The sequence below is a fragment of the Syngnathus scovelli genome, chromosome 19 (assembly GCF_024217435.2).
Source record: "Syngnathus scovelli strain Florida chromosome 19, RoL_Ssco_1.2, whole genome shotgun sequence".
Taxonomy (NCBI): domain Eukaryota; kingdom Metazoa; phylum Chordata; class Actinopteri; order Syngnathiformes; family Syngnathidae; genus Syngnathus; species Syngnathus scovelli.
This window is the reverse complement of record NC_090865.1, coordinates 1,974,872-1,988,370: the sequence shown is the minus strand read 5'-3', so window position 1 is coordinate 1,988,370 and position 13,499 is coordinate 1,974,872. Positions and strand designations below refer to the sequence as shown.

Sequence of the window (13,499 nt, the reverse complement as noted above, 5' to 3'; positions counted from 1 at the left end):
TATCCCAAATATTTTTAGATTTATTTTATTTCATTAAAAACATTGATTAACGATAGTCTAAATAAATTATGTCACAAATAAATTCATGTATTTTTAAAAAGAATGCATTTTATTACCTTACAGTTGTTGTTGTTGTTGTAGCGCCACCCCGTGGCGCTATTTGCAAATCACACACTTTGCCGTCCCGGAAGACAGCGTTGTGGAAATGAAGAAGATAAGACAGCGATGGAAATGGCGTCAGTTACTATCCGTGGCTGTGCTCTGTGCACGGTAACTTTGTTGAACTTTGCCTTTGTTTTTTTATCTGGTGCAGATTTTATCCGCTTCATATCATTCCAAGCCATCTACCATAACATCACCGGAGAGACGACACTTTGCCAAGGTAAAAAAAAAACTTCCTGAAGTGTCACTGCCAAGCGATCGGAAACTTTTACAAGTGTGCACACAATTCACTTGTCACAATTAATTCACATTTGAGGTCAAATTAAAAATGTCGGAATGTTTCCCCTAGTCATCTGTGCCTCTGCTTACTCGATAAACATTCCATAAATTATTTAATAAATTATATTTTTAAATAAAATGCAAAATTAGACATTGGATTTAAAAGACACAAGTTGTTAGCAAACTAAATGTAATGATGTTGCAGTGATGCTGTAGCCTTAAAGAACATGCTCAGATTATTTTTTTTTATGCATAATGTGTGCATATTATATTGGGTTATTATAGTTAATCAATTTAAATCACTGCCAAATTGTCAATATATTACACTACTTCCATGTACTGTATTATTGTGGCATAATTCAAATTATACTCATTTTTTTAAATTATTTAGATTATTATTAATTTGTGATAAGAGAATATTGCTGCTATGCCAACCTAATTTTCCAATCTTTTTTTTATACCCCTTCTTAGACTCCATACCATGGTCCGAGGCACTACGAGATCGCTCTGTCCTCAAGTCTCTGGTCATGGATGCGGCTCTGCTGGCTCTTTTCACCGTGCAGCACAGTCTGCTTGCATGGCAGCCTGTCAAACAGGCCTGCCAGTCTATCCTGGGCTCCCTGAACAGGACTGCGTACTGTTTCACCACTGCACTGGCTCTGCAGGTACTGACAGACTCATCCATTATAATTTGCTATTTTATTAACTTCTTGTATTTCCACTGTTAGATCTTGATGCATTACTGGCAGCCTGTAACCGGCGCCCCCTGTCTGTGGTCAGTGCGCCATGCACCTTGGAGCGTCTGGTTTCCTCTCCTCTGTTTCGCTGTGCACTTCTTTTGCTGGGCCATCATCTGCACCATCCTCATGATGTTTGACTACCCAGAACTTCTGGGCATTAAGCAGGTAATTAGTTTTGTATGACATTCAAATGGATAAATACCGAACAACGTGCCTCTTCTTGCATAGGTGTATTACCAATGTTTGGGTATGGGGGACCCGCTGTCCTACAAATCATCCCAGGCCCAACGTTTCCTCTCTCACTTCCGTCATCCGGTGTGTCTGGAACTTGGCGTTGTGCTGTGGCTCCTGCCGGCTTTATCCCTGGACAGGCTGCTCCTGGCATTAACGATGTCAGTCTACCTGGCGTTGGCACACTCGCTGGACAAACAGGATTTAGCTTTCCTTTGCGACCAGCTTAACGGCAAGTTTCAGCTCCTTACCGAGATGCACCGGGCCAAAGCCCCAACCGCCAGCCTTGACAGCAAGCACAAGGAGAAGTGAAAGTAATCATACTGCTGTGACCTGGAGTCAATTTAACATAAAACACTGTCTTTAAACTAACTGACGTCTCTCCTGGACTTGGAAGACCCGCTGTGATGTTTTTGCACCTTCTTGATGTCTTAGTACATTTGCTGTTTCACAAAAGGAGTTACAAAATGTGATTACATTTCACCCAGAGAAACAGAACAAATCTTTTTTTTTTTCCTCAATATGCATTTCTGAATTACTAATGGTGATTGGTTCATGGTGATATAATAGGCTGTCATTTTTTAATTTTTTAATTTTTTTATCGTTTATTAAAAGCTACTGCTGACCTTTGAACCCTTGTTTTTTTTTTTAAAACACACCACACTGTAGTTTAAAAAAATAGTGAATTTTAATTAATTCCACAGTCCTTTTAATAGCTAGTGACATTTTTTTGGTTTCAGTCCAGATCCTGGTTCTTTCTGCAAGTTACTTCTTTAGCTCTGCCCCCCTCTTTGACCTCTTTCATCCTCAATCTCCTCCAATTAGACAGCGACAAGAGACGTGTGTGCATGTGTTGGGGGGGTAAGAGCCCCGGGCAGACGGCTGTGATCTTTAAACGCCTTTCTTAGGTCTCACAATATGGTGCTTGCCACTTAACTCTACAGATGGAATTGAACGTAATTATCGGATTAGTGTCCTGGTCCTTGGAACCTGACAATATTTACTGTAGTCCAGTGATGGTGCCGCGCTTTGGTGCTCTATTGATTTTGAGTAGGACCTAAAAGGCAATTTTGTTGTTTTTTTGGTGGGGGTGAAACTACACAGATTTATTTTTTTGGAGAGCACGGCAAAGTGGATCTAGCAATCGTGCAAAAACTAAGCAGGCTTCTTGTAAGTACCTTTCATATGTGACTACTATGTTGATAATTTGATTGTATACGGAGAAAATAAATCCTGTTATAAAAATAAAATGCTTCTTTGTACTGGTACTTTGATCTGGTGTAAATAAAATAAAAAAATCTTGTAGCATTCCAAGAAGTGTTGAGATTAATTACAGGAGACGAAGCTTCTTGTATAACGCTACACAAATGTAAACAACAGCATTAAAAGTCTAAATTAAAACTGACCTTTTTTTTTTTTTTGTTAATTTGTTTCCATGGCCATAATGATGCGATCTCTTAAATTTAACTGAAATGAATTTCTCATTTCTGCAGCCCGCTCACACAGGCCAAGACCTGCTGCGTTTCTGTTATGTCTGTCTCCTCTCTTCCGGAATGGAAGCAACTCCTCTTGGAGAGAAAGAGGCGAGAAGAAGAGGAACGAGAAAGGCGAGAAAAAGAAGAAGAGCAAAAGTTTGCCAACATGCCTGCTTGGAAGCGTGGGATCATTCAGCGGAGGAAAGCAAAGCAGGAAAAAGATATTCCCGTCCTGCCGTTGGATGCTCAACCATCTTCGGATCTACTGAGCGACACGGAGACCTCCGCCAATGTCAATCAGAGAAATGAACTCAGTCCAGAGCCGAGTCAATGGATGGATGGAGACCCGAAATTAGTGAGTCAGGTCTCTGTGGAAACCATAGTTCCGCTCCATGAAAATCCATTTATACTCACGCAGAGTATGTGGAGGAGGAGCAAGGAAGGGGATGGAGGATACCAGGAGAGGGGCAATGACTCGGAGGTCAAAGAAAAGGACAAACTGACCCCTAGGGGTCACGATGGGGAGACGGGAAGAGGAAGAAAAATAGAACAGAAAATTGAGAGATTTCGAGATTTGAGTGAAGGAAGAGACAAGGAGAGGAGCAGAGATAGGAGTCAAGGGAGAGATAATAACAAGGAGATTTGGAAAGAATCAGTCAAAGATGGAGCCAAGGAGAAGGAAGAAAATGAAAGAGATCCAGCTAATTCATTTCCCCCGATGCTCCCTTGTCTTCGAACGATCCGCGCGGATAATATCATCATCATTGAACAGAATCGGAGAGGCAGTGATGAAATCAGAACAAAATGGCGGGAGTTGGAGGTGGAGCAGCCTGAGGAGGACTCGCAAGGAAAGAGAGGGATGAAGATGGACCTCAGGGAGATCCTGGCAGGGGGGGCCAGTGTGACAGAGATCCGAGCTTCTGATGTTCTAATCATAAAGCCCACAACCGGCGTGGAGGAACGCTCTTCAGGAGGGGGAGGAGCCAACCCCAATGAAAGACCAAGCGGCCCAGAAACAGTCATGAAGGACAGCTTGGATGACAACGTGTTTTCTGAACGCGGTGGGAGGGTTAGCCAGCTGCTCAGTAAATTCGGGGAGCTCCGTAAACCTCCATCCAGATCCAAAAGTTCAGATAATTTCCTTAGGCCCGGTAGAAGGAAAAATTCACAGGAAAACAATGAACAAACATCTGGCGTGTCCCTCAAAGGTGTGCCAAAACGTTCATTCAGCTTCTCCGATAGGGTTGTGTGTGCTAAAGAAAATGGTTTGGATCCAGATGGATACTTTGAAAGGAAACGACGTGAGAGGATACATTCAGACAAAAGCGGGAAGGAAATCCCAGTAATGTGTAAAAAAGAGAAGTATGGAAAGCAAAATGATGGGCAATTAGAAGGTCAGAGTCACACAATCCAGAAAAGATCCGATACAGGGATGGGATTCCAAAACAGGAGTGAAGTCAAAAAATTAGACCCAGTCGAAAGGAGGCCAACAGGTGATGAAGATAGAGAAGGTTTCACAACTGCATCTGTAAAAAGCACTGAGGGAATTTCATTCGCTAGAAGAATCCCGATCCGGCAAGATGGAAAATCCAAGATGGCTGAAAGAGAGGCCGGCGCAGAATGGGAGCTTTTGTCCCATCACACAGAAGAACTCATCAACAAAATTGAAAAAATCATCGACGAACCGCCTTACAGGAATGAAGCCTATGAAGTTGCCCCCAGATCTCCAAAAATGGGGAACCCTCCAGGTCCTTTAGAAATCCAGATCCCAAGGACCGTGTTTTACGTCGCGGAGGAGATGGCCAGAAAAAAACCCACAGGTCAAAGCAAGGAAGGGAAAGACTCTGAAGAAGGAGTGGAGAGGAGGGAGAGTTGGAGGCTCGGAAAACCCGTCAGCCGAATCGAGTCCTTGCGTGAGAAGATAAGACAAAAAGAGCAAGAGAGGCTAAAACAAAATGGAGGTGAAAGTACCTGCGAGGAACCAGAAAAAGACAAAGAGCAGAAGAGGATGACTGAAGCAGACACATCGGTTCAGACATCCGGGTCTGCCGTTGACATCAGGCAGGAAGTCGACATGTTGAAAAACTGCCCTCATCTTCCTGTTTCTGTTCTAGACTCACCCACAGCTGCTGAAGAGGAAGTCAGTAGCGGCTTCGAAAACGCTCCGTCTGAAAACCGAGACCAATGTCTTCAAAAATCCGACATTTTAAAAGATGCGGACCGACAAGTGACCCAACAAAGAATCCAACACCCGAGCCAGGAAGGAAAACAAGAGGACACAAAGGACTGTGACGTAAAGGTCAAGGCATCATCCATCGAGCCTGGGCAAGCTCCTTCACCTTCACCGCCGCATCCCAACTCCTTAGCAGAAATGAGCCGGATCTACAACTTAGAAACGGTCGGTTCCAGGTCAGGCTTGTGTTTAAGAGAAAGAAATCTGGACGTGTCATCGGTACATCTCATCAAGGTGAAGCCCCTCATCGATACACACAAAGGAGATGGTCAAGGTGAAGACGCCTGTGGACTTAAAACCATCCAACTTCAATTTGAGCAGTTTCAACTTAAAGAGCAGGAAGTGCTGACGTCTCAACACGTTTCCTCAAACTCTCCTTCTAAGGACAAAGAGGTCAAAGGATTCCGAAAGCATCAGACTGGTGAGATGGTTAAAGAAACTTCAGAAATAAACCCCAAAGTGTGTCTCAGACGTGTTGCAGCTTCTCCAACATCTCAACTTAAACAACCCAAGCCGATTAATAGCTCATACCACAAGAGCCAGGATAAATCCGCAAAAGCCTCCGACAGTGCTCCAACTCCAGCTTCCTCGCCGTGCTCCACATCTCCAGCTGCCTCTCCAGCACCATCACCGACATTCTTTACCATTCGCAGTGCCACGAAGCGAGGAGCCACCATTACAATCACCCCGAAAAAAACCACAGGAACAGCAAAAACAACCGATACTAAAATCCCCCAGCCCGCCCAACAAACCCAAACGGTATCGACTGAACCCACAAAGAAAAAATATCCAGCGGTGGAGGAAATCGAAGTGATTGGCGGATATCAAAACCTGGAGAAGTCATGTCTCGTTCGGAGCAAAGGAACACCTAAAAGGGTAAGTAGATTGTAAAATCAACCGGGTCAGCTATGAAAAAAAAACTTTGTTAGCATAGCAATAGCATGTTCTGACAAATGTCTACTGGAATTATGTTTTTTTTTGTTGAATGGAATCTCCTTTTGCTGGGAGAACATCCTTGTCCAACCTCCGAGACACACCTAAGCTGGTTAAAGCCTTAGCAAGCACGACATCATGATTCTTAGCTGCAGGGATCTGCTTTGCTACTTTGTTCTCTTTGTCATGGTTAAGTGTGAAAAAAATAGTTTCATATTGAAAGTAAGTTGCACAATGATAATTGCCTGCCAAACAAATTCTTGTTTTGCAAATCCATGCAAGGCATTTTACGGTTTCGCTGAAGCTCAAAATGTTCTTTGCTTGGTTTGTTCCAAATGTCTTCCTGTTTCCTTTGCACCAATTTTGCCGTTTGCTCTGAGTCAGCTTGATTTATTTTGACTCAGGCTTAACCCCTCTGGGCTATAGCAGGGTGTGACGACTTTGTCTTTTTCTTCAAGCTTCTTCTCGTTTTGCTTTTTTTTTTTTTTTGCAGTTTTTTGTTTTAGTTACATGAAATGTTCACGCAACTATTACTTTGTCAGTTACCATTACATTGAAGCTGTGTAAACATTCACTAACCTGCTGAACTCTGCCACTCCTCCACCCTGTTAGAAAAAAGTCATTTGTTTTGTCAACCTAAGAATTTTTTTTTTCAACTCAACAATACTCGCTTTGTCACTTAAATTACAGGGATTTTTTTTTTCTATTTTTAAAATGTTCACAGGGGAAGGTGTGTTTCGATGAGGACAGGCTAGAGCAAGTGTGTGAGTACCCTTCTGAGACCTCCATGATGGTGTCCACGCCTTACCCTCATGAAACGGGGAGGAGTGAGACACCACAGGGAGAGGAACCCCAGGAGGATGAAGAAGTTGATGGAGATGTCTTGTCTAAGGGCCCAAGGAATTTGGGGACTGCATTTGGACGGAGTCTAAGAGTGGGTCGGTGTCACTCCTGAAAAATCAGTAAGCAAAAAAAAATTTTGAAACTCACATTATTTTCCTCTTATCTTTTCCAGATGAGTCGTGCCCTCGGTAAACGCCTGGCCAAAAAAAAAGCCCGAGCGATGCAATCAGGTGTTTTCATGAGGTTTTTGAATGTTTCAATAGATGTGTTGGAATGAGTATTCTCACTTGTACGGTTTGGTTTCTTCCTGTTGTTGATAGCAGAATTCAATTGAATTTTTTTTAGAGGTCTAATATGAATTTATGGCACATAATGTCAAAGTTCACCAGCTGGTTTTGGTGCTCGGTGGCAAAAGATCACTTCTCTATGCAATGGACGACGATTATTTTATTGTGTAGTCAAGATATTTGATAGAACTTCAATTTGTGGTAGAAAGATGTTTGTCAACTGAGTGCCTTTCTATACTGAACCCCACACAAATGATATGCAAATTAGTTGACATGTATTTAATAAAAAAGAGGTGACTGTTGTTTTAAAATGTTGTAATAGTGGAAGACGACAACAAATTTCACAATTGCTGTCAGAGTATTGGCTGTGTATTATTTACACAAAGTATTTGGAATTTTTTGTTTGTAAATGAACATGTTTGGTTGGTGGGACATGCATAAAGTCTGTACAGAACTCCACAAATTATTTTTATTTTTGAAATGGCTTGCTTGAAAAAAATGTAATAAATATTTAAAACAATTGTTTCCATTGTTTTTTTTTTCCTTCTTCTGGTGAAAGCGCGACACAACGTGGAGGAATGCAGTACTGCGGCTAGTTTTTTTTTTTTTTTTTTTTTTTTTAATATCCGTTTACGGAAACTACTTTGACGTCAACACGTGTGCAGACTTGTCTTGAGAGTTCGCTTCAGTACGTGAGGCGTCGCATGCATACTCCTGCTTCCGAAATAACAACGACGCCGAGTGGGTAGGTCCGGTGTTGTTCTTTTTCCTCTCTTTCCAACTGGACTCATACTTGTTCGATGAAGACTATTTTGCACATCCTCGATGGAGCACGGCTCACTTTTTATTATCTGAACCCTCAACGACTTTGCTAAAGGGTGCGGGGGTTCAGTAGGCCGAGGAGATTTTGCTCATGTGCTAAACACGTCTGACAGATGCAAAGGCGACTGCAGGCGTGATTGGAAGAAACATGATTTCCAGCAAAATCCAACCTGGAGCGTGGAGACAATGGCTCACGCGTGTAAGTATTTATTCATGTTCATGCCTTTGTGTGTTCGTGAGCGTGCATGCGGTGTGTGTTTAAACAAGTCTGCAGTCTTGAATTATTTTTTTTGCAGCAGGTCTGTTTTTTTACTTTTTTTTTTAGCGGACAAATGAGCCAGATAATTCTTATTTTTTTAAAAATAAAATAGTCTTGGAAATAATTTGAATATAATTAATGGCCCAAACATGATGCTTAGAGCAGATTTAGCTGAAAATAAATTTTCATTTAGAGTCCTAGAATGTAAAAACGCCATCTTGGGGTACACAAACTCATCAAATATACAAAAATGGTACATAAAGTATAAAAAAATATAACCTTACTGAATCAAATTATTGTATTAATTTCATTATTCTTTGTAAAAGAATTCAAATTAATTTGACTCACTTGCTTGGAAGAAAAACACCAACTGTAAAACCTTTTCCTCCAGGTGACATCCAGGCAGGAGCTGAGCATGTCCACCTTCGTGCCCCCGCAGCCGGTCCCTCCTCTGAGTCAAACCTTACAAGCCTACATGAGGAGCCTGGAGCCCCTCATACCTCCTGAAGAGCTTACCCACACTCGTAGAGTGATGCGGGAGTTCTCCAGGCGTGGTGGTCTTGGTGCGGAGCTTCAGAAGGGTCTGGAAAGGAGGGCCAGAAACACAGAAAATTGGGTGTGTCTTTTGGTTTTATCTCACTGGGAAACCTGACACGTGTTGCTGATTTATGTATTGGTAAAGCAAAAAAAATCCTCCGAAAGTGCTCAAGTAGCCAATTCTAAATATTTTTTGTGTATGTCCCCTGTAGATCACAGACTGGTGGGTCCAGTGGGCCTACTTGGAAAGTCGATTGCCATTGCCTGTGCATTCCAACCCTGCTATTTCTCTTCCCAGGCGAGATTACAATGGCTGGAGGAGCCAACTTTTGTGCGTAAACACTCACTGCACTCCTCACAGCATTGCTAAACTCCTTACAAAAAAAAAAAATGGAGTGCATTGCAAAATAATTAGTCGAGTGTTTCTTTTCAGGTTCGCTTCCAAGCTGATTGTAGCGGTACTTGAATTTAAAGCCAAACTTGACGCGTAAGTCCTATATATTAACATGTTTTGAAAAGTGGATGTGATCATATTTTTCATATTTCTAAGTGTACTGTAGTCAACCACACTCAGACTGCAGTAATCCTCTAATTACATTTGCTATTTGTGTGTGCTGACCTTCAGCCCCGTCGGCACGGCCTTGTATTCCTTTGCAGTATGATGTTAATCTGTGTCTAAATATACATACCCATTTGTAATAGTATCAATGTCAAGAATATATTTGTTTTTTTTGCAAGCTCTGTGGAATATGAGCTCTTTGTTTATGAAGTCATGCAGTATGTGGACGTGTTGCCGTGGTTTCCCCCCCCTCCCCGCCCCCACCTCTCTTTTCACATGCAAACGTAAACACTCTCAACCTGTGTGGATAATATTTCAATAACTCATTGATATTTTGACAGCTATAGTATGAAAAACTATTTTTGTCAATACAGCACTTGCAGGAGTTCAGAGTAAATCTCATTTAAAAAATGTTAGGCTGAAGTAAATCATTTTGTCTCAAAATTGTTTATGGAATTAATTATTTTCCATTTTAACATCCGAGATCACCTGCAAGTCATTACTTTTTTTTGTATTTTATCCATTCATAGTTTATGCAACTTTTTTTTTCCATTTAGTCATACAAAATGTGCATAGTCAGCAAATCATAATACTGTTTGTGTGTGTGTTAGTGGCCGGCTGGCGTTAGAGTACATGCGAGGCAGGCCTCTGTGCATGGAACTCTACCCCCTGCTCTTCTCCTCATGTCGCATCCCGGGCCCCAAACACGACTACGTCGCCCACCATGGGACCTCCCGACGGTCCCCAACGCACATCACTGTGGTCAGAAACTATCAGGTCAGAAAAGTTGCATATCATAATTTACTCATTGTGTTTTGTTAAATAGGAACCTTGAGCTATTTATAGTTGGAAGGAAGTAAAGGATTTCAAATATTTTCCCCTCTCATGGTTCTTTCCTCCTGTGTCACTAACAGAACAAAAAAGTTCAGAAAATACACATAATGGAAAAATATCAGTGAGAAGGTTAAAAGAAAACCAAACCGTTTTCTCCTGGTTCTAGTTTTTCCAGCTGGAGGTGTACAACAGTGACGGGTCCCGACTGACGGAAAGCCAGATTCACGGGCAGCTGCTGAGGATCAGGTCTCAGTCCTGGAAGACGGATAAAGAGCCGATGGGCATCCTGACTAGTGACCATCGCCACACGTGGGGGCAGGCCTACAACCGCCTACTGAAAGGTAGAATGTTATAAAAATTATCTTACAACTTTTTATTTCATTGACCTATTTTTTCCCTTGAAACAATACGCTCACTAAAAACCTTTTGTCACCCAGATAAATTAAATCGGGAATCAGTGCGGGCAATCGAGAGGGGACTTTTCTCACTATGTCTGGATTCTCCAGTTATGAGGATATCAGATGAAAAGTATGACCACACACACACACACTCAATTATACATGGGCTAAGTACCTTTTTGAAGGAACATGCTGCAAATTTGATTGACAGATATGCCAGCCGCAAAGCAGCCCAGGTCCTGCACGGAGGCGGGACCTTCTCCAATAGTGGCAACCGTTGGTTTGACAAAACTCTACAGGTGAGTGACCAAGCTGCTTACTTCTGAGAAAAGCAAAAGTTAAAAACAATGCTTTGGTGTTACCTTTGCTTGTTTGTACAGTTTGTGATCGGCGAGGACGGCTCTTGGGGTCTTCTGTATGAACAAGCCACAGCTGAAGGTCCTCCCATAGCAACTCTGCTAGATTATGTCCTGCGCCACTGGTAATAAAGATATATTATTTTTTATCATTTGTTCATGTGTATATTTTTATATGACTGAGCAATTAATTTATCTGCAGTGAGGAACCAGACTCACGGAGGTCACCACTGGTCCCTCTTCCAATGCCCAAGAAGCTTTACTTTAATATAGACCGAGAAATCAAGAGAGACATTGAGAATGCAAAACAGAACCTTGATATGTAAGTTACATAACTTGGATTGCAATTGTTTGCAAACTGCTGATAAGATAAAAAAAATCTTATCTGGCTCTGCATTGTCAGCCTGCTTTTGTTTTCACTTTCAATTTTAAATGATGCTGTGCTAGTTTGAGGAAAGGTAACATTAAAATAAATATTCAATTTACCATATTGTTGTTTCCAGACTGATCAATGACCTGGATGTGAATGTATTCAACTTTAAAAAGTTCGGCAAAGACCTCCCCAAGCGGCACAAATTAAGTCCCAACTCCTTCATCCAGTTGGCACTGCAGCTGGCCTACTACAGGTAAAGACATTTGTCAATATTTGCAACAACTTGTGTTTAGTGCTAAATGATACAATAACTTTAGGGTTTGATCATTGACAAGAAAATGCCGGAAGACTGTCGATTAAAGTACACAAGCATTTTTCTTTGTCTCCCGTGTGTGTCGACAGAGTTCACGGCGACGTCTGCGCCACTTGCGACATTGCCTCTCAGAGGATGTTTCGCAAAGGAAGAACCGAATATATCCGCTCGCCTACTAACGAGATGCTTAAATTCATCCTTGCCTTTGTTGATCCGTCCGTATCGGTGAGCAGACGTGCTTAATTGATTATGGATGGGGGGGATTTATTTTATTCTAATGAGGAATTTTTTGCAGCGGGAGGTCAAGCTCCAACTGCTGACAGAAGGCATTGATGCCTACTCAGCTCTGACTGACCAGGTAACCAAGCTATTTAAGATATTTTCCCGACTTATGAGTGTTCCAAGTTTTGGGGTTTAGTATATGTTAAGCAATAATTCCTATGCAGGTACTTAAAGGACATGGCATAGACCGACATCTGCTAGGGCTCAAGTTGCAGGCTATCGAAGAGGGATTGAGCGTTCCCAAAATCTTCATGGATACCGCCTTTGGCCTGGCAACTCATTGGAAACTCCGAACTGGGCAGGTGCGGGTGTTTATTTGTCAAAGTGTATAATTTTTGGGAAATAATTTGCTTTTTCAGATCTTGTTTTCACTGTGAATGTAATTTTGAATGCTTGTCATGTGATTGAATATTTTTTGACAGTATGTTGCACCTTTTGCAGGATTTTAAAACTTTTCTAATCTAATTTTTCCTTTCAGGTGCCTGCAAACACAGACAGTGTGATGTGTTTTGGTCCCCTGGTTCCTGACGGTTACGCAATATGTTACAACCCACAGTCTGACCACGTCCACTTTTCTATTACTGCTTTCAACTGCTGTGATGAAACAAATGCAGAAAAGCTGGGCGTTGCTGTGCGGGACACTCTGTGCCAACTGCATGAGCTATTGGAGCCTACTGTGTAGAGTATTCCAATTTTCACTCCTCAAGCAAATGTACAAAATTGTTTATGAAGGGCTCCTTGTGGATGTTTTTTTTGTTTTTTTTTTCTCCATTGTTCATTCACAGGTGGACACATTAACACTTCAGCATCAATGATGGACAAAAAGCGTTTGTATATACAGTATGATTAATTGTTACCACCATTAAGATTTGTTGGTTACTTGGTGTGATTGTGAAGGACCAAAATATGGAAAAAAAATGTTGATGGTAACAGTTGAAGTTGCTTGAATTAAACTGATGTGGCCCAATTTGTCGGGCATGTATGTGCACAACTTGCTGGTTGGTAATAAAGTTCCTCTTATTGCTCACTGACGAGGTAGTCTTTGTTTCTATTCTCAATTTTGTCATATCTCTCAAGTTTTTTTTTTTGGTTTGATCAGCCTTTATGTATTGTTACATAAATATTGATTGTGGATTAAAGAAGTCCCCCATTGATTATTAATCTATAAAATTGTTTACTAAAGTTTCTTTACAATATTTGAATTAAATTTATTTATTCCTCAAAGCAAAACAAGAAGTCAAAAAGCATGGTGAAGTCAAATATATTAAAATCTAATTCTTGACAGTAGTAAGAATTCTAAGCGTTCTTATAAGTGTTCTTCAGAAACGCAGAATATAATTTTGACATTTTGTTCATTTATAGTATGTTTGAACAGTTTTGTGGAAGCTTTTCTGCTGAATTAAATTACATTTTATTCACTTGAACGTCTTTTGATCTAAAGTTTTAAAGCTCTAAAACGCATGTACACGGGATACATCTGTGACGTGTAAAAACAGGAAGTGACGTAATCTCCCTAACGTGACGTTTGAATAAAGACCGGAACAAATAAACCACTTCACGTTCACTCGGCTGCAAGACTTGTT

General features: G+C 41.3%; 3 protein-coding genes across 5 annotated transcripts; all 3 read left to right on the top strand.

Annotated features, from left to right (window-relative positions):
- The first annotated feature begins 175 nt into the window (after window positions 1–175).
- nrm (nurim) lies at window positions 176–2,045 on the top strand. The gene is made up of 4 exons (XM_049750613.2): window positions 176–382; window positions 913–1,106; window positions 1,170–1,346; window positions 1,410–2,045. The coding sequence occupies exons 1-4, from the start codon at window positions 226–228 to the stop codon at window positions 1,722–1,724; spliced, it is 843 nt and encodes a 280-aa protein (XP_049606570.1). The 5' UTR covers window positions 176–225; the 3' UTR covers window positions 1,725–2,045.
- Window positions 2,046–2,202: 157 nt separating this feature from the next.
- ppp1r18 (protein phosphatase 1, regulatory subunit 18) lies at window positions 2,203–7,704 on the top strand. Of its 2 annotated transcripts, XM_049750570.2 has the most exons (4): window positions 2,203–2,582; window positions 2,906–5,996; window positions 6,778–6,991; window positions 7,069–7,704. In XM_049750570.2, exons 2-4 carry the CDS (start codon window positions 2,943–2,945, stop codon window positions 7,086–7,088), a joined length of 3,288 nt encoding a protein of 1,095 aa, XP_049606527.1. In that variant the 5' UTR covers window positions 2,203–2,582; window positions 2,906–2,942; the 3' UTR covers window positions 7,089–7,704. The 2 variants fall into 2 exon arrangements, with proteins under 2 accessions (XP_049606527.1, XP_068505128.1); XM_068649027.1 differs by having other exon boundaries at window positions 2,203–5,996.
- Window positions 7,705–7,807: 103 nt separating this feature from the next.
- On the top strand, window positions 7,808–12,943 carry cratb (carnitine O-acetyltransferase b). 2 transcript variants are annotated; one of them, XM_049750583.2, is made up of 16 exons: window positions 7,808–7,928; window positions 8,119–8,204; window positions 8,656–8,880; window positions 9,014–9,132; window positions 9,235–9,288; window positions 9,972–10,137; window positions 10,361–10,535; window positions 10,632–10,722; window positions 10,804–10,891; window positions 10,973–11,073; window positions 11,151–11,270; window positions 11,452–11,574; window positions 11,724–11,859; window positions 11,930–11,992; window positions 12,081–12,218; window positions 12,395–12,943. In XM_049750583.2, the coding sequence occupies exons 2-16, from the start codon at window positions 8,154–8,156 to the stop codon at window positions 12,596–12,598; spliced, it is 1,854 nt and encodes a 617-aa protein (XP_049606540.1). In that variant the 5' UTR covers window positions 7,808–7,928; window positions 8,119–8,153; the 3' UTR covers window positions 12,599–12,943. The 2 variants fall into 2 exon arrangements, with proteins under 2 accessions (XP_049606540.1, XP_049606541.1); XM_049750584.1 differs by having other exon boundaries at window positions 7,846–8,204.
- Window positions 12,944–13,499: the final 556 nt, after the last annotated feature.